The sequence below is a fragment of the Balaenoptera acutorostrata genome, chromosome 1 (assembly GCF_949987535.1).
Source record: "Balaenoptera acutorostrata chromosome 1, mBalAcu1.1, whole genome shotgun sequence".
NCBI lineage: Eukaryota > Metazoa > Chordata > Mammalia > Artiodactyla > Balaenopteridae > Balaenoptera > Balaenoptera acutorostrata.
In genome coordinates this window covers 32,503,650-32,523,033 of record NC_080064.1, presented here as the reverse complement: position 1 = coordinate 32,523,033, position 19,384 = coordinate 32,503,650, and the positions used below count along the sequence as shown (strand labels likewise).

General features: G+C 52.4%; 1 protein-coding gene across 1 annotated transcript; it reads left to right on the top strand.

Annotated features, from left to right (window-relative positions):
* The first annotated feature begins 4,310 nt into the window (after positions 1-4,310).
* HPCAL4 (hippocalcin like 4) lies at positions 4,311-16,029 on the top strand. The gene is made up of 4 exons (XM_007164719.3): positions 4,311-4,422; positions 10,130-10,299; positions 10,429-10,644; positions 11,979-16,029. Exons 2-4 carry the CDS (start codon positions 10,138-10,140, stop codon positions 12,174-12,176), a joined length of 576 nt encoding a protein of 191 aa, XP_007164781.1. The 5' UTR covers positions 4,311-4,422; positions 10,130-10,137; the 3' UTR covers positions 12,177-16,029.
* The last annotated feature ends 3,355 nt before the right edge of the window (positions 16,030-19,384 follow it).

Genomic DNA, 19,384 nt, shown 5'->3' with positions numbered 1-19,384 from the left:
GGCTAATTCCCCAAAGCAGAATCGGTTCTAAGCGTTTTGCATATATTAACTCATTTTAATCCTTAGAGTAGCACTTTGAAATAGGTACTGTTATTACTATCCCTATTTTACAGATGAGGAAATTGAGACATAGATAAAGTAAACTGCCTGTGGTCATACAGCTGGAAAGTGATAGAGCTGGGATGCAAACTCAGGCAGCCTGGCCCCAGGGTCTATACATTTGACCCATTACACTATAGGGCTTCTCCAGCAGAAAGTGAGTGAGGGCAGGGCCAGCCAAAACACAAGGTCCCCTGCAGGTAATGCTCAAGGGAGAGAGTATGGGGAACTTCCACCCTCTCTGTATTATTTTTTTAGCCACTATGCATTAACAGGAAAAAAAAAATTAATAGATTTCTATTTTGGAAATTAAAAAAAAAAAAAAATCCTGCTTAGCCAATAGAGAAAGCGAAAGAGCCCAAAGCTGGTGATCTTACTCTCTCCCAGCTACTAAGAAGACTATGAAATATCTAGAACCAAGGTGAATTCCAGCTGTCAAACTAGGCTGCACTAGCCAAGGCTGAGGAAACCCAGGGAGTCAGGAAGGCATTATCCATCATAAAGGCACAGTTTGGGACCAACAAGGGGAGGAATGCTAGCATTTTGGTGAAGCAAACTGAAGTGGCCACAGCCTGCAAACTTCTGCCCTCATCGAAACCCTGATGGGCTCAGTGCCTTCTGCGCCTCCTTTTTGGGGTCTCCCACACAGACACACTGTTCCTTCTTCCTTGCAGCATGCTCCACCCTCCTTATTCTGCAGAGCCCACTCTCTCAACATACGTAGTAGGTATTGCCAAGCCTGAGAACAGAGAGGCCACAACAAAGTTTCAGAACTTAAACCTCATTCCTCTGGCTCAGCCTTTAGCTGCAGAACAGTGGAAACAACAACTCTTGTTCTGGACACTCTCCTTTCCCAGGAATACAGGTCAGTTAGTGGTTAAGACTGTGTGCTCTGGAGTCAGACCTAGGTTGGAATCCCAATTCCGTCACTAGTGGGCTGTGTTACAATGGGCAAGTTGTCTAACATCTCTGAGCCGCCATCCACTGCCATGAAATAAAGTAATGATACCAGCACTGAAATTCTGTCCCTACATACTGGTACAGCTGGTTGTTAAAACATCAAAATATTTGCAAATTGATTGGTAAATAGCCATAGCCTTGGGTCCCTACCTCCCTAGCTTCTCTCCTGCCTGCTCCCCTTGATCCAGTAACTAAAGTGTTCACTCTTGGCAGAACAGAGTCCTTGATCTAGCACTAAGGCCAGCATCTGTTCTGATTGGTAACACCTGTGCCTCAACAGAAATGACCCCTGGCAGAGGTCATTTCTGGGATGATGCAGATAAAGGACTGGGCAGAGTTGTTGCGGGAAGGGGAACCCCTTCCCGGGCCCGAGAGTGGGCTCTTATCTCACATTTGGAAATGAATTGTCCGAGGAGACACACGTGCTGACACAGCAAGAGACTTTATTGGGAAGGGGCGCCCAGGCGGAGAGCAGGAGGGTAAGGGAATCCAGGAGGACTGCTCTGCCACGTAGCTCACAGTCTCAGGTTTTAGGGTGATGGGATTAGTTTCCGGGTTGTCTCTGGCCAATCATTCTGACTCAGGGTCCTTTCTGGTGGCACGCACAACCGCTCAGCCAAGATGGATTCCAGCGAGGAGGAGTCTGGGAGGTTGGTAGGACATGTGGACTGGCGTCTCCTCTCTCCTTTTGACCTTTCCCATATTCTTCCCATTGGTGGTGGCTTATTAGTTCCACGTTCCTTACCAGGATCTCCTGTCGTAAACTAAGTCATGCAAATTGTTACTGTCTTTGCCTGGCCAGGGCGGGCGGTTTCAGTCAGTGTTTCCCCTAACAGAGAGTCTGGGACATAGTGAAGCAACTCAGTCAATGTCAGTTGCTATTGCTTTAAACATCGAACCTAAAGGGCAGAGGCAGGATCAAGATCAGGGTCTCAAGTATTATAAGCTTGTGAAGATGGGTTATGACTGGCAGTTCAGGAACAGTCACAGGGCCTGGGATGAGTCAAGGGCAAAGCTGTGTGGGTGGTCCTACCTGGTTTAAAGAGCCAGAGCAGGACCAATATATCCTGCTGGGCTTTGTCTGTTTAATGCCTTGGGGGATCAGAAAAGAATATTCCAATCCAAGGCCCCTCCCGTTGAGGACTTGAATGATCTTAAAGAGAGGCGGTATTGTGTACTGGCAACTAGTCTGGGCTCTGGAGCCAGACTGCTTGGGTTCACATCCCAGCTCTGCAGCTTTACTAGCTATGTGAACTTGGGCTAGTCACTTAACTGTTCTGTGCCTCAATGTCCTCATCTGTTAAATGGGAGTGATAAAAGTACCTGCCTCGAAGAGTTCTTATGAGAAATAAATTAGGCAATACATATAAAGTGTTAGAAGAGCATTTGGCACAAAGTAAGCTATCTGTATGTTACCTATTGTTAAGAAGCTCACAGGTGTAGGGGAGCAGTCAGATTCATGCCCACATAATTTTGTCCAGGGTGACAATCTTTCTTCACCCTCCTAGTTGAAACTCTTCCCCTGCTCTCCTGGGCCTCCTGTACCAGCTCCCACATTTTACAGACCGGGAGGCACAGAGAGAGAAGGGTCTTGCCCATGGTCACATGTGGGGTCATTGGCAAAGATGGGATTTTATTTTAGAGTTCCAGAGACCACTTCCAGCATCTCATGCTGCCTCTCCCCACTTGTTCATGCCTTAGATTATGGTATCTGTGAGCAGGGATGAGCTTTTGCCTGTCTCTGGGTCCCCAGGGCCAGGTGCTCAGAACGTGACAGAGTCAGGGCTTTCAAACACCTGTCTCTCGTAAATCACCAAACAAAGGGGCCAGGGACGTGCCTGCTAATCGGTGCCCCAGGTATGCTCTCATCCTGCTAGGACCCCAGAGAGAAGACATAGCCTGCAGCTGGGAGGATGGACAGCAAAACAGTTTTCAGGGGGAACGGGACGATTCCTAAAGAAAAAGAGAGAACTCCACTGGCTCCTCCCCAGCGAGCCTGGCCCTGAAGTTTCTGGGATCAGCCAGAGAAACCTAGCCTCCCCTCTTGGCAAGCTGGTCCTCATCCCCTATCGCGCAGCCCACCTCAACACTCGCTCAATTGCTCAATTGGCAGAAGCCCCGCCTTCCCCCCCCCCCGCCCCGCCCCAGCTCTTCAACATCCGGGCTCAGATTCAACCAATCCCCAGATGCCCCGCCCTACTTTTGTCAGATGCCTAGAAGTGCCTCCCCCGCACGTGGCCCAACCTGAGGCTATCTGCTCCCCTTTCGCCCACAGTTTGGAATAAAAGGATTCCTTCTCATTGCCTTGGGTCAGGAGCTCTCAGCTGCCACTGCAGCTGGGGCGGCCGGGCCGGCTTTGGGGAGACCCCCAAGTGCGGGAAGGAGGTGTTCCCAGGGCCCTGAAACCTTCCAGACCCACTCAGTGTAAACCGCCTCTGGCTTGTGTCAACATCAGAGGCCGGAGACTGGCGGCTGGGGACAGGCTTCGTCTACGCGACGGGAAGACGGGAGGGTGGGGAATGGAGGGGTTCATGAGGTAGGCAGATCCTTCTGGGGGAGATTCCGGGAGGCCTCTGGGACTCCGTGAGAAATAAGGAAGGGAGGGATCGGAATTAGAGGCTGTAGGGGGCCCACGGCTAGCATGGGGCTAGGTAGAGGCTGGCTACTTCGCCATCCTCGCCCACCCGCCATGGCTTGAGGGGAGTGGGTGTGTTGGGGGAGGGGATGATGCGAAGGCGTGGGCTGCTGACCACCTCATCTCTTCCCTCCCCAACTCAGCTCCTCGCTGCCCTCCTCCGATTTTGGGTGGGATATGGGGTGGGGGTGGGGGGTCACATCTTGTGACTCATCCTCTTTTCCATCCCCACCCCCGCTGGGGCCCAAGAAGGAAAGGCTTAGAGACTCAGCTTTGGCTCTTCCGTTTCCATAGCAACCATGCGGTTGTTTTTGCGAATCTAATTCAATCGTGGACACTTTTAACCTGAGACGATGGCCCGGGGTCTGAGCCTCAGGACGGGGTACAGATGGGGGTACAGCTCTCCGCTCTTTCCTCGCTAATCTGGGAAGCTCAGGGCGGGCGGGCGGAGCGCTCTCCTGCAGCCGGGACTCACTGGGCACCAGGTCCCCACCTGAAACCCCGCCTGCCACTCCGCCTCAGCCGACCCAATCAACGCCCAATCTGCCCGGGATGAGGCGGGGCTTATGCAAATCGTGTCGCCTCTGAGAGACACATAGTGATACAAGAGCTGGGAGGCGGCTCGGGCGCGGACCTTGGAGAACCTGGCCGCCGGCCCGCGAGCCAGTCTCGGTCTCCGCGGCCCGCCGAGGCTCAGAGTCATCCAGCGACCCGGCGAACGGCCTCAGGTAACGTGGGCAGGGCCGGGTGGAGGCCCTTGTCCCTTCCCCCTCCACTCTTCATTCCCATTCCCTCGTCTCCTGCCCCCTCTGATTCATCTCCCTGGCCCCTGGTTCCAGCATAGGCGGCAGCATGTGGAAGGCTCGCCCCTGGCCAGGGGACCCCCACTCCAGTCCACGCCCCACAGGTCCCAGGGAAGGAGGCCAAGCTGCCTCCTTACCCCCCGAGCAACAACTGCTCTGGCCCCCAATACACAGTCACACGCGCACACACACACACAGGGGTGTGGTGTTGCTGGTGCTAGAGAGGAACCCATCACCCTCCCTCCTTTGCAGGTGGGTAGTCCGCTCAGCCCCATGGCAACCTCCCACTTCCACAGATAGCCCCTACCCACACCCTACCCAGCCCCACCGGCAGCTTACTGCACGTCACATCGCAATGTCCCTGCCCCAAAAGACAGCCTCCACCTCCAAAGAGAGCCCACTCCCACTTCACACTGTCCCCTCAGACTGTCCCCACCTCCACCCCTCAAGGTGACAGAGCTCACAGCATACCTGGGGGAGGGAAGAGGCTCACCACCCAGTTCTCCTCCTTGTGACGCTCTCTCAACAGGCCCCCTGCCCATGGTCTCAGTGCAAGGCAGAGGCCCCATGCTTGGCCTCTTTCACCTGGCTTCAGGATAAATCAGGGACACCATTCCCCAGCAGACCATCCATACCTTTCAGTCACCACTGCCAAGGTCCCAACCTCCTCCGTTCCCCTGACTTCTCATGGCCAAAGCACCAAGTTTTCTCATTCCACCTCTCAAATATCTTTCTAATTCGTACCCTCTCCGGCCTTCTTGCTCCCAGCCACTCCCTCTCTCCTATCTTCTTGTGTCTCAGTAGGGATCGTGCCAAAATTCCGTGTGGACTGTATTGCTCCTTCCCTAAGGCAGCCTGAACCTGGAGGACAGAAGAGCGGGGTTCAAATCTTGCCTTTGCCTCAGTTGCTGTTTGACTTTGGCCAAGTCACTTCCCTCTCTGATCCTTCGTGAGATGGGGAACAGGGGGCAGGGTGGGCAGGACAGAGAGTGGACTTGATGAGATGATCTTGGACAGCCTTCCAACACTGACGCACTCTGGTTCTGTGGTTGATTATGAGAAAACAGGACCCTTTCTCTCTTACCCTGAACCATTAGGACATTTCAGAGAGGAGGTTTTAGTCTTCACCAAAAGGACATTGCTTCTTACCCAGGCCTGGGTACGGGCCAACCCCTTCCCACATACTGTCCAGGCCCAGGCTCCTCCTTAGCAGTTCGGAGTCCCTCCTAGACCATCAGCCCACATGGCATGGGCAGCTCCAAGGTGGAGGTGCTCAACAGGGCCCACCTTTTGTTTATCATTCCCTGTCTCTCACTAATAAGGAGAGGAAGAAGACCTGGCTTTTGCTGCTATGGCCGTTGCTTGGAGAAGAGCAAAGGCAGGAGAGGAAAGAGAAAAATCTCCTGACCAGGGAGCTGTTGTCACCATGGCAACAGTCTCAGCACCAGCTCCTCTGAAGCTGGGTGAGGGTGTGGGCTTATTGCCTCCCTCAGTCCCTCCCACCCTCCCTGCCACCTCCCCATTTGGAGCCCACAACCCTGAGTCCTGCCCTCTGAAAGAAGCCTCTGAGCCCAGAAGGGCAGCGGCTTTGTGTATGGGGCAGTGCCAGCTCCTTCACAGCTGGAGGGCAGCTCTCAAGAAGAGCCTGCCCACGTGCAGCCAGGCCACAGCTCCAACAGAACATGCCCCCAGTGGGTTCTGGCCTTCGCCTTTCTGCTGATAGGCTCTACTTGACCTTGGGTGAACTCTTCCTTTCCTAGGGTCTGGGTTCCGTTGTCTCTAAGTGGGAGCAATGGCAGGAGAACACAGATAAACAAAACAGCCTGACGCCATTCCAAGGAGAAAGAAGGGGGTTCTGCTCCTTGCATATAATCCACAAAGGGACATTCACTGAACATCTCTGTGTTCCAGATGTGGCCTTTAGGTCTCTGCAGAGCAGTTCTGTGTTGCCACAGAGGGCAGAGAGGCAACCTGTGTGGGGCAGCTACAAGAGGGCAAGTAGAAACAAGGGGAGAAGTACCTTTCTCACTGTCCAAGCTGCTCCCAAACAGACTGGGTTATATCGGGAGGGAATAAGCTCTTTGCCATGGAGCAAAAGGCCTGGAGAACTTTTTCTGGCTCAGACAAGAGTATAACGCAAAAGTCTCTGCCAAATCAGGCTCCATTCTGGAATTCTAGAGCAGCAGGTGAGGGTCAGAGAGCTCTGGAGTCTACGCACCTGTGGGGCTCAAGTCAATGGCCTCACGGGGTCTACTTATGCCCAGAATGCCAAGTCCATGCTTCTGACTGTTCACTCTCCAGGCTGGGAGAGGCTGATCATAAGGAAGTGGGCTTCATCAGGCCTGAAGGCTGATTATAGCTGCATCAGCCCCGAAGAGAAGAGAGGATATTAAGGAAGATGGAAACAGCTAAGCAATAGTTGAAGTAGGTTCTGGCTGTGAGAAGACTAACTTGAAAGTATGTAGTTGTGAGGGGAGCAATGGGAGGTGAGGCAAGACAGGTGGACACCTTGACATCAGATTCTAGAGGATTCTGGAGTTTCAGGGGCCCATGGGCATGGCCACCCCTAGCCTATATTGTACTTCTGGGCAAAACTAGAAAAGACATTCTCATAGAACAGAGGAATCAGAAAGAAACACATTCCCTCCGAGGCAGTTGAGCCCACAGGATGGCTTGGCAAGCAGTGCCCCAGCTGGGTTTCAGCCCCCTTGGCTGTGCCCCTGGCCCTGACTATGTGGGGAGAGACGACATGGTGAAGGTTCCAGGAACACTTCAAAAGAAGGAACAATAGGACTTGGTAGCAAGTTGAACCTAGGGAAAAGGGAGAGGGGAAACTAAGGGTAACTATGATCGCGTTTCCCCACTGGGATGAGGGAGGGAAGGAAGGAAGGGCAATGGAGAGAGAAGGACCATCACAGGTTGAGGTGAGTCTGGCTGTAGATGTGCTGAGTCAGAAGCACTGGTGGGCCACCACAAAGGGTCGATATTCCCTGGGTATCAGATACTGTGGCCTGGAGCCACCAAGATGGTCCCACTGAGGCCAAGGGGGAGATCAGAGCTATGGTTTTCCTGGAAGGCAGGTAGGAGTCTGTACTAGACAAGAGTAGCCATGATTTGGAGAGGGTGGTCCAGGCTGGTGTAACTCAGCCAGTTTTCTCCTCTCTCTGGGTTCCAGTTTTCACTAAAATGAGGGGATGATCTTAAAGGGCATCACCAGCTTTGGCTTGCTGACCTAAGAGCACTAGAAGGAATGAAGAGAGATGAAGGAGGAGTCATAGTCCTTGGTGGGCCTGGGATCAAATGGGCACTGAGAACAGGTATGGCCCCAGGAGATAGAAAATGGTAGGAAGGCAGCACAGGGAAGGAGGAGAAAAGGGGCAGGAAGTGAGAGCCACACAGACGCCATCTCACACACACACACACATACACACACACACAGACGCGTGCACTCTGGCAGATTTGCAGTCTCATACGCTGATGTGCTCCCACCCACTCCCAGCCCTTTACGCAGACACTCAGGCACATCCCACAGCAGCGGAGGGAGAGGCTCTGCCTTCCCCGTAAGACGCTTCCACCCCTGGGTTCTTGAGCTTTCTTGACTATACCCTGAGCCCTCAGTGTGCTCTGGGCTGGAGGAGGGGGCAGCTGAGGATGGAGCCTGCCTACTTCTGCCCATGCGTGTTCCACATGTACCCTTGACTCTGGCCCCAGGGCAGCCGTTTTGGACCCCACAGTCCTAGGCTCCTGAAGATGGCACACCTCCCCCTCGCTGCCTTCTTCTGGGAGCGTATAGGAGTCCTCATCTCTGGGGTTGGTAAGTGGGAGAGGATGTTGCTACCCCTACTGCTCCTTGATCTGCCTCATGGCCCAGTAGAGGAATCTGAGGCCCAGAGCTATCCTGTAACTCACTGAGGTCACACAGCAAGGGAAGGGGCATGGACCTGACCGATCTCAGATCTAGTTGTCCAGGGCACTCCCAGCAGTAAGGATTAGAAGACACAGTGGCATGCACTGGGCTGTGGAAGTAGAATTCCTTCTGCCAGCCTGAGGGCTTCCTTTTCCAGAGTGTCTTCATGACAAGCTACCCTGCGGTTGGAGTCGGGCATCCTTCCAAAGAGACTCCAGGCCGGTCAAATTCACCTCCCAGGCCATGTCCTGGGAAACTTGGGCTCTAGTGGGACATTCCTGAATGTCCACTCAGACTTCCAGGTCTGGTGGGGGCCTCACTCTAGCCAGGCTTCATGGGGAGGACCTGTACCTCCCTCTGCAAAAAATTCCTTGGGCACAGGCTACTTGAGGGGCTCATGTTCCCACTGGGGACTGACTCTTCATCCTCTCCAAACCTGTTTTTCAGCAACACCACCTCTATCTATTCAGCCCCAAATCTGAGCATTTGCCGCAATTCCTCTGTCCCTCTCACCCCCACATCCAGTCAGTCCCCAAGTCCTGCCAAGGCCCCCTCCTAACATCTCTCAGTCCATCCACATCCCTCCACCACCCCTACCCTAGTGTCATCGTCTCTCACCTGAACTCTGCAGCAGAACCTCTCTGCTGTCCCTTCTTCCCCCACCCAGGTCATCTTGCACACTGTAGCCAAAGGAAAAATCCTAAAACACACTCCTTCTCTCTGGGTCCCCAGCACCATATTGTAAGCAATCTATAAGTGTTTGTGGAACGAATGCGGTCCTCTTAACCCTTGCTTTAAAACCCCAGGAGCTTCTGTCCCCCATGGGTAAAGGCCAAACTACTTGGTATGGACTGAAGGCCCTTTACAATCAGCCGTCTACCTCTTTGACCCCGTTATGAGTTAGTGAAGGTTGGCTCATGTCGACTTTATCCCCATCATCGGCACAGGGCCTAGCACACAACCTCAATAAATGCTCAGGGAATGAATGAACTAATGAAAAGGAGAATGCAATCAGCGTCATCAGTGCTACCAGCTAGGACTTCTATTTGTACAGAGGAAGGAGGGAGAGAAGTTTCTTGCTGGGGTGGCCTGGAAGGCCTTGAGGAAGAACTTGGGAGACATGCAGGGGGAGCATGTGAGGAAACTGCCTGGTAGGAGAGGAGCCTGCAGAGGTGGGTAGGGGCTGAGCGCGGAAAGCTCTGAATAGCAAGGAGAGGATTAAGACTCTCTCCTACGGGTGTAGGGAGCTATGGCAGGTGTAAAGAGGAGTGGAGAGGATGACGATTGTAGCATGCAGACTGGTCAGTGAGAAGGAGGAGCTCTGAGACCTGGAAGGCTAGAGATCCTGGTTTCCAGGGGAGGAACCCTGCTGTGAGGAGAGGGGCGGGGCCTGCTGTAGACAGAGGAGGCCCTGTAATGAGGAGAAGCCCCCAGCCCAGTTGTGTGTAGGGGAAGGGGCGGGGCAGGTAGGAGCTCCTATGGGAAGAGGTGTGGTGAAAGGACACAGCCCAGCTGTAGGAGTTGGGGGTTGTCCAGGGTGGTGGTGAGAGGAGGGGGACCCACCCTGCTATGGAAGGAGGGGTCCTGGCTGTGGGGCTGTGGAGTGTGTTATGGGAGGGCGCTGTGGTGGAGAAAGGGAGCCTTGTCCTACAGAGACCTGGGGGAAGGCTGCTGAGGTGAGGGCCTTGCCCTGGACCAAACTGAGGGAGCTCCCTGCCCCCTCAGGCCCTGCCATGGGGAAGACCAACAGCAAGCTGGCCCCAGAGGTGCTGGAAGACCTGGTTCAAAACACCGAGTTCAGTGAGCAGGAGCTGAAGCAGTGGTACAAGGGCTTCCTGAAGGACTGCCCCAGCGGCATCCTCAACCTGGAGGAGTTCCAGCAGCTCTACATCAAGGTAGGCGGAGCCAGGCACTCCGGGGGGCGGGCCGGACGGGCGGGGGCGGGGCCAGGCACTCTGCGGGGCGGGGGCGGGCCGGGAGCGCGAGGCCGTTGCTGTGCCGCAACTCCAGCGTCCCCGCCTCAGTTCTTCCCCTACGGCGACGCCTCCAAGTTTGCGCAGCACGCTTTCCGCACCTTCGACAAGAACGGCGACGGCACCATCGACTTCCGGGAGTTCATCTGCGCCCTTTCGGTCACCTCCCGCGGCAGCTTCGAGCAGAAACTCAACTGGGCCTTTGAGATGTACGACCTGGACGGCGATGGGCGCATCACGCGCCTCGAGATGCTGGAGATCATCGAGGTGCGCTGGGGCGGATCCCAGAGAGCGGGGTGTGCTGGGGTGACGCGCTATCTGTCTTCGCTGCGGGGGCTTCCCTGGCACCGCCTTCTCCAGCCACCCTCCACTCAGGCCTCGGGAGCCACCTCGGGACACCCCATCACTCCCCTCCTCCCTCCTCCCAGGATCCAGTGGGTAGCATTGGTTGGGCGCTCAGTGTGGGACAGGTCTTGTGCTATAGTGCTTTACCCAACAAGTCCAGGGGGTAGGTACTGTTAGAAATCCCATTTTACGGATGAGGAGATGAATCAAGTGGCGGTTCATGATTCCAGTCTAAGGAGTCTGACTCCAGAGTCTAAGTTCTTAACTCATTATTATTTCAACAAATGTATACTGAGTGCCTGCCACGTGCCAAGCACTGTTCAAAGTTCTTGGTTTCATGGGACATTCCTTCTAGTGAGAAAATTTAACAACAACAAAACTTATGCTGTGTCAGGCAGTAAGTGTTATGAAGAAGGTAAGCAAAGCAAAGTGAGGGGAGAGAGCGATGGAGGAAAAGCAATTTTGTGTAAGGTGAAAGGTGAGCAGCGACCTGGATAAGGTGAGGGAGCTAACCACGTAGGTGTCTGGGGGAAGAGTGATCTGTGCATGGGGAACAATAACTGCAAAGACCCTGAGGTTAGACTGTGTTTTCAGTGTTCAAGGAGTGGCCAGGAGGCCAGGGTGGTGGGAGAGAAGTCAGCAAGGGGAGAGTGGTAGGAAGGGGGTCAGATAGGTAGCCAGGAGTCCATCTCTTAGCATCATAGTCTGGGGTAGAGACTTGACTTTCTTCTGAGTGAGATGGGAGGCCCTTAAGGGCTCTCTCTATTCTCTGTGTGGAATAGGGGGTGGGAGGGCAGCAGAAGTAGGGAGACCCGTTTGGAGACTTCCACAGCAGTCCGGTCAGGAGGGGATGGAGGCAACAACCATGGAGCAGTGGAGGTAGTAGGCAGTGGCTGGTTATTGGACCTATTACAAAATTAAGGCTGACAAGATTTGCTGAAAGATTGGATATGGGTGTGAGAAAAGGAGCGTCGAGAATGGCATCAAGGTTTTTGATCTGAACATCTAGAAGAATGAATTTGCTGTTCACTGAGACAGGGCATGCTGGGGCAGGAGCAGGTTGGAGGTGAAGAGTTGGATAGTAGACATGTTTGGTGTGAGATGCTCATTAAACATCCAGTCTTAATGACCATTTGTCACCTTCCAGTATCCTCACATCTCCCAGTGTTCTCCATGCCCACCCCCAGGCCCTTTCGTTCACCCCCAATCCTCCCTCCCCATTGTGAGTGTTCACCCCTCCCTCCTTGCCCCACCAGGCTATCTACAAGATGGTGGGCACCGTGATCATGATGCGCATGAACCAGGATGGGCTCACGCCCCAGCAGCGTGTGGACAAGATCTTCAAGAAGATGGACCAGGATAAGGACGACCAGATTACACTGGAGGAGTTCAAGGAGGCGGCCAAGAGTGACCCGTCCATTGTGCTGCTGCTGCAGTGTGACATGCAGAAGTAGAGGCTGGTGAGGGGCAGGGCCCCTGGCCAGGAGGGGCGTGGCCACCTCCCAACCCAGTGACCTCTGGCTGGCCCTTCCCCAAGGGGAGGGGGACTCCAGCCTCACTCTCTGGCCCACCCACCCCTCTGCCCAAGTCCTTGCTCCCCTCAGTCAAGATTCTTGAGGGACCACCTGACTCTGGAATAGAGACAGATCCTCAGGTACCCTATGGTCTAGCCCCAGCCCCAGTCTTGGCCCAGAATCAATATCCACTGGGCATAGGGGAGTTGGTTTTTGCCCCAAGGTGCAGGGTGAAGGAGGGGGGCTTGGTTCTGCTTTGAAATTCTGTTCTTCCTGGGATTGTGCTTTATAGGATGTGGTCCCACAGACCCTGGTTAAAGGGCCAAATTGGGTCTGTCCTTTGCTGAGGACCCAGATCCCTTAAAGGTGGTCTGTGTCCTGCCCCCACAACTCTACCTGGCCCCTCTGGCCCCAGCCTTTGGAGTGTTCATTCAGTCCTTTCTTCAGCTAACATTTATTGAGCACCTGTTCAGTGCCAGGCACCTCTAGGTGCTAAGGCTATGGTAGTTTACAAGACTCATTCTGTGCCCTCCGGCAGCTCGTAGGGTAGTTAGTGGTCAGGGTCTCAGACAGGGATGTTGAGCACAGGTGAGCCGAGGGTGCGGTGAGGCTGGTTAGTTTGAGAGGAACTATTACATCTTTCTGCTCAGCGCCACACAGAGCTGCAGAAGGATGAAATGAAAAGTGTTTGGAAGTCTAGGAACCGTGTCAGGGGGAATTTTAAGAAAAATTGAAATTTATGTAATACTTATATTTTTAGTACCCTTTAAAAGAGCTAAAATCATTTTATTAGTCGAGGATATTAAAACATACTTTATATTACTTGGTTTCTTGTAAAATGATTAAATGAATACAGAAAATGCTAATTTTCAGGGAGAAAAAAGAACTGAGAAAAAAAGAGAGAAAATATCACCCAACTTACCAGATGACACTTTTTCTTATCAGGCTAAGTCCTGAGCTGCCACAGTCAGCAGTTGCTGCTGCTTCCTTTTTAATGATCTTTTTCAATTCAGTGAGCAAGTCTCTACTGTGCATTTATTCTGGTTAGGTGCTGACTTCAGAAACAGAGAACACAAGGTTTGCCAAGAGTGAGACAAGTGTAGTTCCCACATCTGGATTTGGTCTAGTTTAAGGATGGGCTTATTCTTTCACTGCTACAGAAGCAGACAGAGCTAGAAGAAGAGGACCAGCCGGCCGCTGTTTTGGCTGCCAGGCTGCATTTATGGACCAAATGCCTAAAAATGTGCTGGGCATGCTCCATTGAAAGGCTTTTTCTAACCCCAAATCCTAAGTCCACCAGGTAATTTATCATCTTCCAAGTGCACTGGCTTTGCTTTCCAATGTCTGCTTTCCAATTTTGGATCCATGAGCTATACAGCTGCATGCCTTGGCTGCCAGAAAATTAATCTTGCTTCTTCATCAAGTCTTTCACTTTACTTTCTCCTGTGCTTGTAATCAGAAATTAGCTTCAATGTGCAGTGACAGTGGATTTTCTCTTGAACTGCTGGTGAAAATAGTCTAGTACACAGGTGCTGTCAGCCCAGGGTGGGAGCAGGGAATGATTGCTGGGTTGGGTGGTGCGGGATTGTATCTTCAGGAAAGAGATGCAGCATATCTCTTACTTTTGAGTGCTCACCTGTCCTCCCTCTCTGCAGGTAGAAACTCTTGGGGATGCTGACCTGTGGTCTCAAATTCTATTAGACTTTCCTTCTTGCTGCCGTTAGGGGTGGCAAGTCCGCTGGGTTGCCACCCTCTTTTTATCCTGCCAATGACCAGCCACATGGTAAGACTGGGGAATTCACATCCTTGGGCAGTAACCAGCAAGTTTTTATCCAGTAATGTCTCAAGGGATGTTTCATTGCTCTCAGGAGCTGGCCATTAAGTGTGTCTTGTGCTGTCAGTCAGCACCAGAGATACATAGGGACTCAACAGCCCAGCTCAGCTGAGACTTCCAGTGGAAGGCTTTTTACAAAGTGGGGTTCTTATCCCCCCAACGTTGACTCTAACCTAACTCACAATCACACAGAACTTCATGGCTTTCGAAGGCTTGCATTGACCCCTCTCATTCTATCCTCACAGCCTAGGGAAATAGGATTTTTCATTCCATTTCTCCAGATGTAGAAGCTGAGGCACAGAGTAGAGTTCCTTGTGCAAGAGCACAATCAGGAGGTGGCACAGTGCCAAGACTTGAACCCAGGGCTCTACAAGGGTTTCTTCCCTTCAGAGTGTCTTCCCTGCTCATTCCTCTGACTCTGAGTTGTACAGAGGTTGACTGTAGGACAAGCTAAGTTGGTTTTGGTCTTTTACAAGCTTCCTGCTAAGAAGTTTCTGAGGCTATGGTCTTCCATAAAGAAATAGGAGCTTGACTGAAGTCCCCACATTTTCAAGCGTCTTATTTTCTATTTCTGGGCAGCCCTGCTAACAGGTGAGTGCTGTCCTAGGAGACCTCTGACTCAACCCGGGAAGCCTCTTTCGCTGTCTTTATTATCTTCCTCCCTGAGAGAACTGTTTTGTTTTTTCCTAGATGGTGGGCAAGTCCTACCCATGAAGGCATGTTTGATCACTTCACGCTTCTGGACATATACCCATGGGTGATATTTGATGGTCAGGCCAGAGATTCTCAGACATCCCAGCAGTGTGAACGCATAGTGCCAGGCTGGGAACTGGGACCACCACCTTGCTGATGGGAAGAGCCACAGGTGGGCCAGACCTTGCTCCCACTTGCTCCTGGATGTCCCCAGGGACTGTGTGCTTGGGAATTCCTGTGGTAGAGCACCGGCCCTGCCTTGAGAAGAGAGACAGGCCTCCCATCCCTGCCCCAGCTAAGAGGGACTTGCCACAGAACACAGGGTTAGCAGAGACTGAAGTATGACTTGCCTAGACACAAAAATATACAGACAGTTAAAATGCTGAAATATCCAAACTCTCTTTTGAAGTTCTGTATCTTCTTGCAGCAACTCTGAATTACAAGGTCCCCAAATCTGCCTTCTAACTATATTCTGTCTTCATTCATCCTTTTGGGCTAATTGAAGGGGGGCCCTTATTTCTTATCTCTAAAAGTCACCACCAAGGGCAACTTCAGATGGCCACTCTAGTCTTTTGAGCTGTACTCAAGATTATATGACTTACGTTTAAATCAAAAGTTAAGAAAAAGGAAGCCCATAAGCAAAGGCACTGAATGTTTTCCTGATAATGGCAGAGTCCCTAGAGGTAGAAATTCATCCTGCTGCAAAGAGAGAGAAGGAGGAGAGGGGAGAGAAGGGAAAGAGAAAGAAGAAGAGAAGAAGCTGGGCAGGGTAGAAAGCTGACACTAAATATTTTTACACAAAAATTTACTAAAGCAACAAATATTTCCTGAAGATCCACCCTGGGTGAGGTTTTGTGCTGACCTTAGAGATCACTGTGGGGGCATGAATACATTTCTTACATATTTTATTCATCAGTTTTGAAAAACAAATAATTCAAATATGCAATTGAAAAGTCTCAGAAAAATATGGAATTTTTTTTTTTCTGAACTTTTCAGCGTTTTCTTTTACCTTTGCCAGAGTGTTGGGGGCAGGATTGGGCCTCCCAGGGTGTATGGCCCTTCCTGCTTTGTTGGAGGCTGCAGGAGTGTGGAGGCCTGGAGAAGCAGGGGGGCTGGGTGGCAGAAGGGGGGGCTCCCAGCTCATTCTCCAGCGTGGCCCCCTCTCCCCTTCAGATGTGCTTCTCCAGGCTGTGCCTGCAGTGAATGTCCTCGGTGTTCGACCCTGTGCTGTGTGGTGTATTTTTTTTTTTCACTGACAGTGAATAAAAGGTGTGACCGTACCGAGGGCTCCTTCTCTTCCCTAAGCTGAGATGGGGCTGGGGTGAGGGGAAAGGGGGAGAAGAGGCCTGAGGGAGCTCGCACAGTGGGGGAAGCTCAGCATCCTTCTTGGGGCTGAGGGCCTTGTTCTAGGTTACGTGGAACAGAGACGCACTCGAGCTAGTTCAGAGAAAGGGGTGAGCAGATTACAAGGGACCCTAAAGATGGAAATTCAAGAATGTCTGGGCCTCAGGAGAACTGGAGCTGTCAGTGGGGCCTGTGTCCTCTCATCTCTGGGCCTGCGGGTTCTCATCCCTTTGGCAACATTCACATCTGTGCTCTCTTCTTTAATTTCTCTTCAGACATCCATGGTTTCCCAACACAAAGCGGCTGCGTCTCCAACTCTGTATCCAGGCTCACCAGCGACTGACAATTCCCTTCTGTGTCTCTTAATCCAGTTCTCAGGAGAAAGAATCTGATTAGCTTTTGGTGGGAGCCCATGGTCCATTCATCGATGGCCAGACCAGAACTGATTTGCGGGGTCTGTGGGCAGAGCAGTTCCCCCATAAGGGAGCTAGTGGCAGGAGACCTTGGACTCAGTTTCTCCTTGTGTCCAGTGGAAGGCATCGTGAGAGCCCAGATGAGTGGATAGTGGGCAGCGGGGAGAAAGGCTGAGAGGCAGGATTACAAGTAGTCCATCTGGGGCTCTTTGCACGAATTAGGAAAAGGTGCCCCTTTGAGTGTAACAGTCCCATAAGCATTCAGCTGGGCCAATGGATGGCACCTTTGGGCTAATGAGAAAAATATACCCCTTTTCTGAACAAATACAGCCTTGTCATGCCACGATGCACAGCTTGGCAAGTGGCAGCCAGCCTGGATCTCAGCCTCTACCTGCCCTCCTGGTCAAGGGTGTTGTGTAGTGCAGACACTGTTCCACCGTCCACAGGAGCCCAGAGCCCTGAGGCACCCTACACTGGCCCAAATGTGGTGGGGTGGGGATGGGAATTGGTGGTGAAGTGTTTTTCTCAGAACGCCCCCGCTAAAGCCAGAGAAGCGCTATTCTCTGCAGGGAGTCCGGGGTGGGGGCGGGGGGCAGGTGCAGTGGCAGCTGGAGGTGCCTGCTTCCTCCTGAAACGCTCAATTACTTTTACAAGGGTTTTCTCAAGGACACTTGGAGGGGGCCAGCTCCCTTGACAGGAAGCAATTAGGACAGAGGAATGAGGCTGACCTGGCCTCAGGGCAACCATGAACCTAAGGAGGTGACTCAGAAGCCTGAGAACTGGGGGGGTCTGCTACTTGCAGCTGAAACCACACTGAGGGGAAAGGGAGTCTAGTTCCTGCCTGTCTTGAGGTCACAGGTCAGTCCAGCTTCTGCTTTCAAGTTTGCCCTCTGGACCATCTGCCCCTAAGGAACCAGAGTGATCTTCCTAAAGCACCAATCTGACCATGTCAACTCTCCAATGCCCCCCTTCTTCCCTCAGTATAATAAGCTCCTTCGAAGTCCCTCACAGCCCTGCATGATCTGTCCCTTGCTGACCTCAGAAGTCTGCTCTAACCCCCACCTCCCCCTCCTGCACTTGAGCCACCCTGAATTGCCCTCTGTTTCCCTAAGGGATCTCTTAGGCTTCTGTGCCTGTGCACAAGCCATTGCCCCTCCCTGGGCCACCCGTGCCCCTGTCTCAATGATCTCCTCCTCTGTGAAGCCCTCCCAGACCTCAAACAATTGGCCCCTCATGTGTACACAGTCCATCAGAGTAACCAAAGAGCTTCCCATGTGATTCCCTGTCAGCTGAACTGAACACACATTTAAGTCTCTGTTTAAAAAAGAAAGAAAGAAAAAAAAAAGACAGGAAATGAAGGCTTAGAGAATGGATGGTAAGGCTGGGACCTGAACTCAGGTCTCCTAACTTCAAGGCCACTGCTCATAGTGCTTCCTCATCCACGGGAGGGAATCCAAATCTAGATGTGAAAAGGGAGGTAACAAACCTTGAGCTCTGGGCATCAGAGGAGGGAGGGTCTTGCCTGGGGGGGCCAGGAGGTAGGGGAGGAGAAGGGGAGGGGGACAGGTAAAGGATGAAGGGAGGCTTCATGGAGGAGGTGGCTTCCACCCCTGGTCTTGCTAAAGACCAGCCCACAGGGGGAGCAGTTCAAGTGTGGGGATCCTGAGTCCTCTTCAGATGGGCTTCTCCTGCCACAGGGAAAGATGGGTCTCAGCTCACATTGTCCCAGATTAATAACCCCAGAGAAGACAGAGCCACATCTCCCAGCATCCCTGTACAAGAGTCCGGGAGAGTGGCGCAGCTGAGGTCGCATCCCCATTGTGGCTCAATCACTGTGACCAGGGAAATAGAGTTATATGACTGGGCAGCGTCACATGCCTATTCCTGTGACCAGGGAGGCAGGGCCTGTTGCTAGGAGGAGAGGGTGGGAAAAGTTGCTAGTCAAGCAAATCCAATAGCCACCACCTTTTTGAGGGGCATTTGTTGAAGCAATGTGGAGAATCTCATGGAAATTTAGAGATGGGCATTATAGCCAGGCTTCAGCTAGGACTTGGGAAACTATCAGGACCAGCAGCAGCTCCCTCTCAGGGCAGCACGGCTTCTCTTTCATGGGGTCTCTGCTGCCCTCTGCAGAAACCCTTTTCCATCTTTATGCTGATGGGCTCATTCTGCATACAGAGTTTCTGCCCCCTCTTAGATTTATGTTGCACGTAACTGCAGCTTGCTAAGGCCCATCCAGGCCTCTTGGAAGCCAACTGTATTTCGCAGCATCCTTGGCTTCTGTTCTTACAGTTGACTATCCAGCCCCTGTTTCCCAATTCTAAATTCCTGAGAAAGAGGAATCTGGTTGGCCCAGATCATCTTTTCAACCCAGGCTACTACACAAGTCAAAGGTCACTGGACAGCATGGGGATGGTTCACCTTTGGGTCAGGTGCTCACTGCTATCCAAATAACTCTATACATTCTCCCTGATGACCTCCTCCTCCTCCTCCTCCTCCATGAGGCACCTGAGAATAATTGACCCCTTCCTAGAGTTTCATTATTTATTGCTGTGTAACAAGCCACCCCAAAATGTAATGCTTAAAACGATAAAAACGTATCATTTTTCATGATTCTTTGGGTTGGCTGGGCTCAGCTGGGAGGTTTTGCTACTTTATGTGCTGTCGGTGGAGGTCACTCCTCCTGCTGCACCCCACTAGGAGCTGGGCTGGGGCTGGAACAGTAAGATGACCTCACTCACATGTCTGGCAATTGATGCTGACAGTTGCCTGGGAAACCACTGTTCTCCACTGGCTTCTTATCCTCCAGGACCTCTCTGCCTCTCCATGTGGCCTTTCCAGACTCCTTTACATAGTAGCTGGCT

What these genes read in the sequence shown, in the direction of transcription:
- HPCAL4 (XM_007164719.3), top strand. Translation starts at nt 10,138, where the DNA reads ATGGGGAAGACCAACAGCAAGCTGGCCCCAGAGGTGCTGGAAGACCTG. An exon ending in TCCAGCAGCTCTACATCAAG is followed by an intron (nt 10,300 to 10,428) that starts GTAGGCGGAGCC and finishes TCCCCGCCTCAG; the next exon opens with TTCTTCCCCTACGGCGACGC. An exon ending in AGATGCTGGAGATCATCGAG is followed by an intron (nt 10,645 to 11,978) that starts GTGCGCTGGGGC and finishes TTGCCCCACCAG; the next exon opens with GCTATCTACAAGATGGTGGG.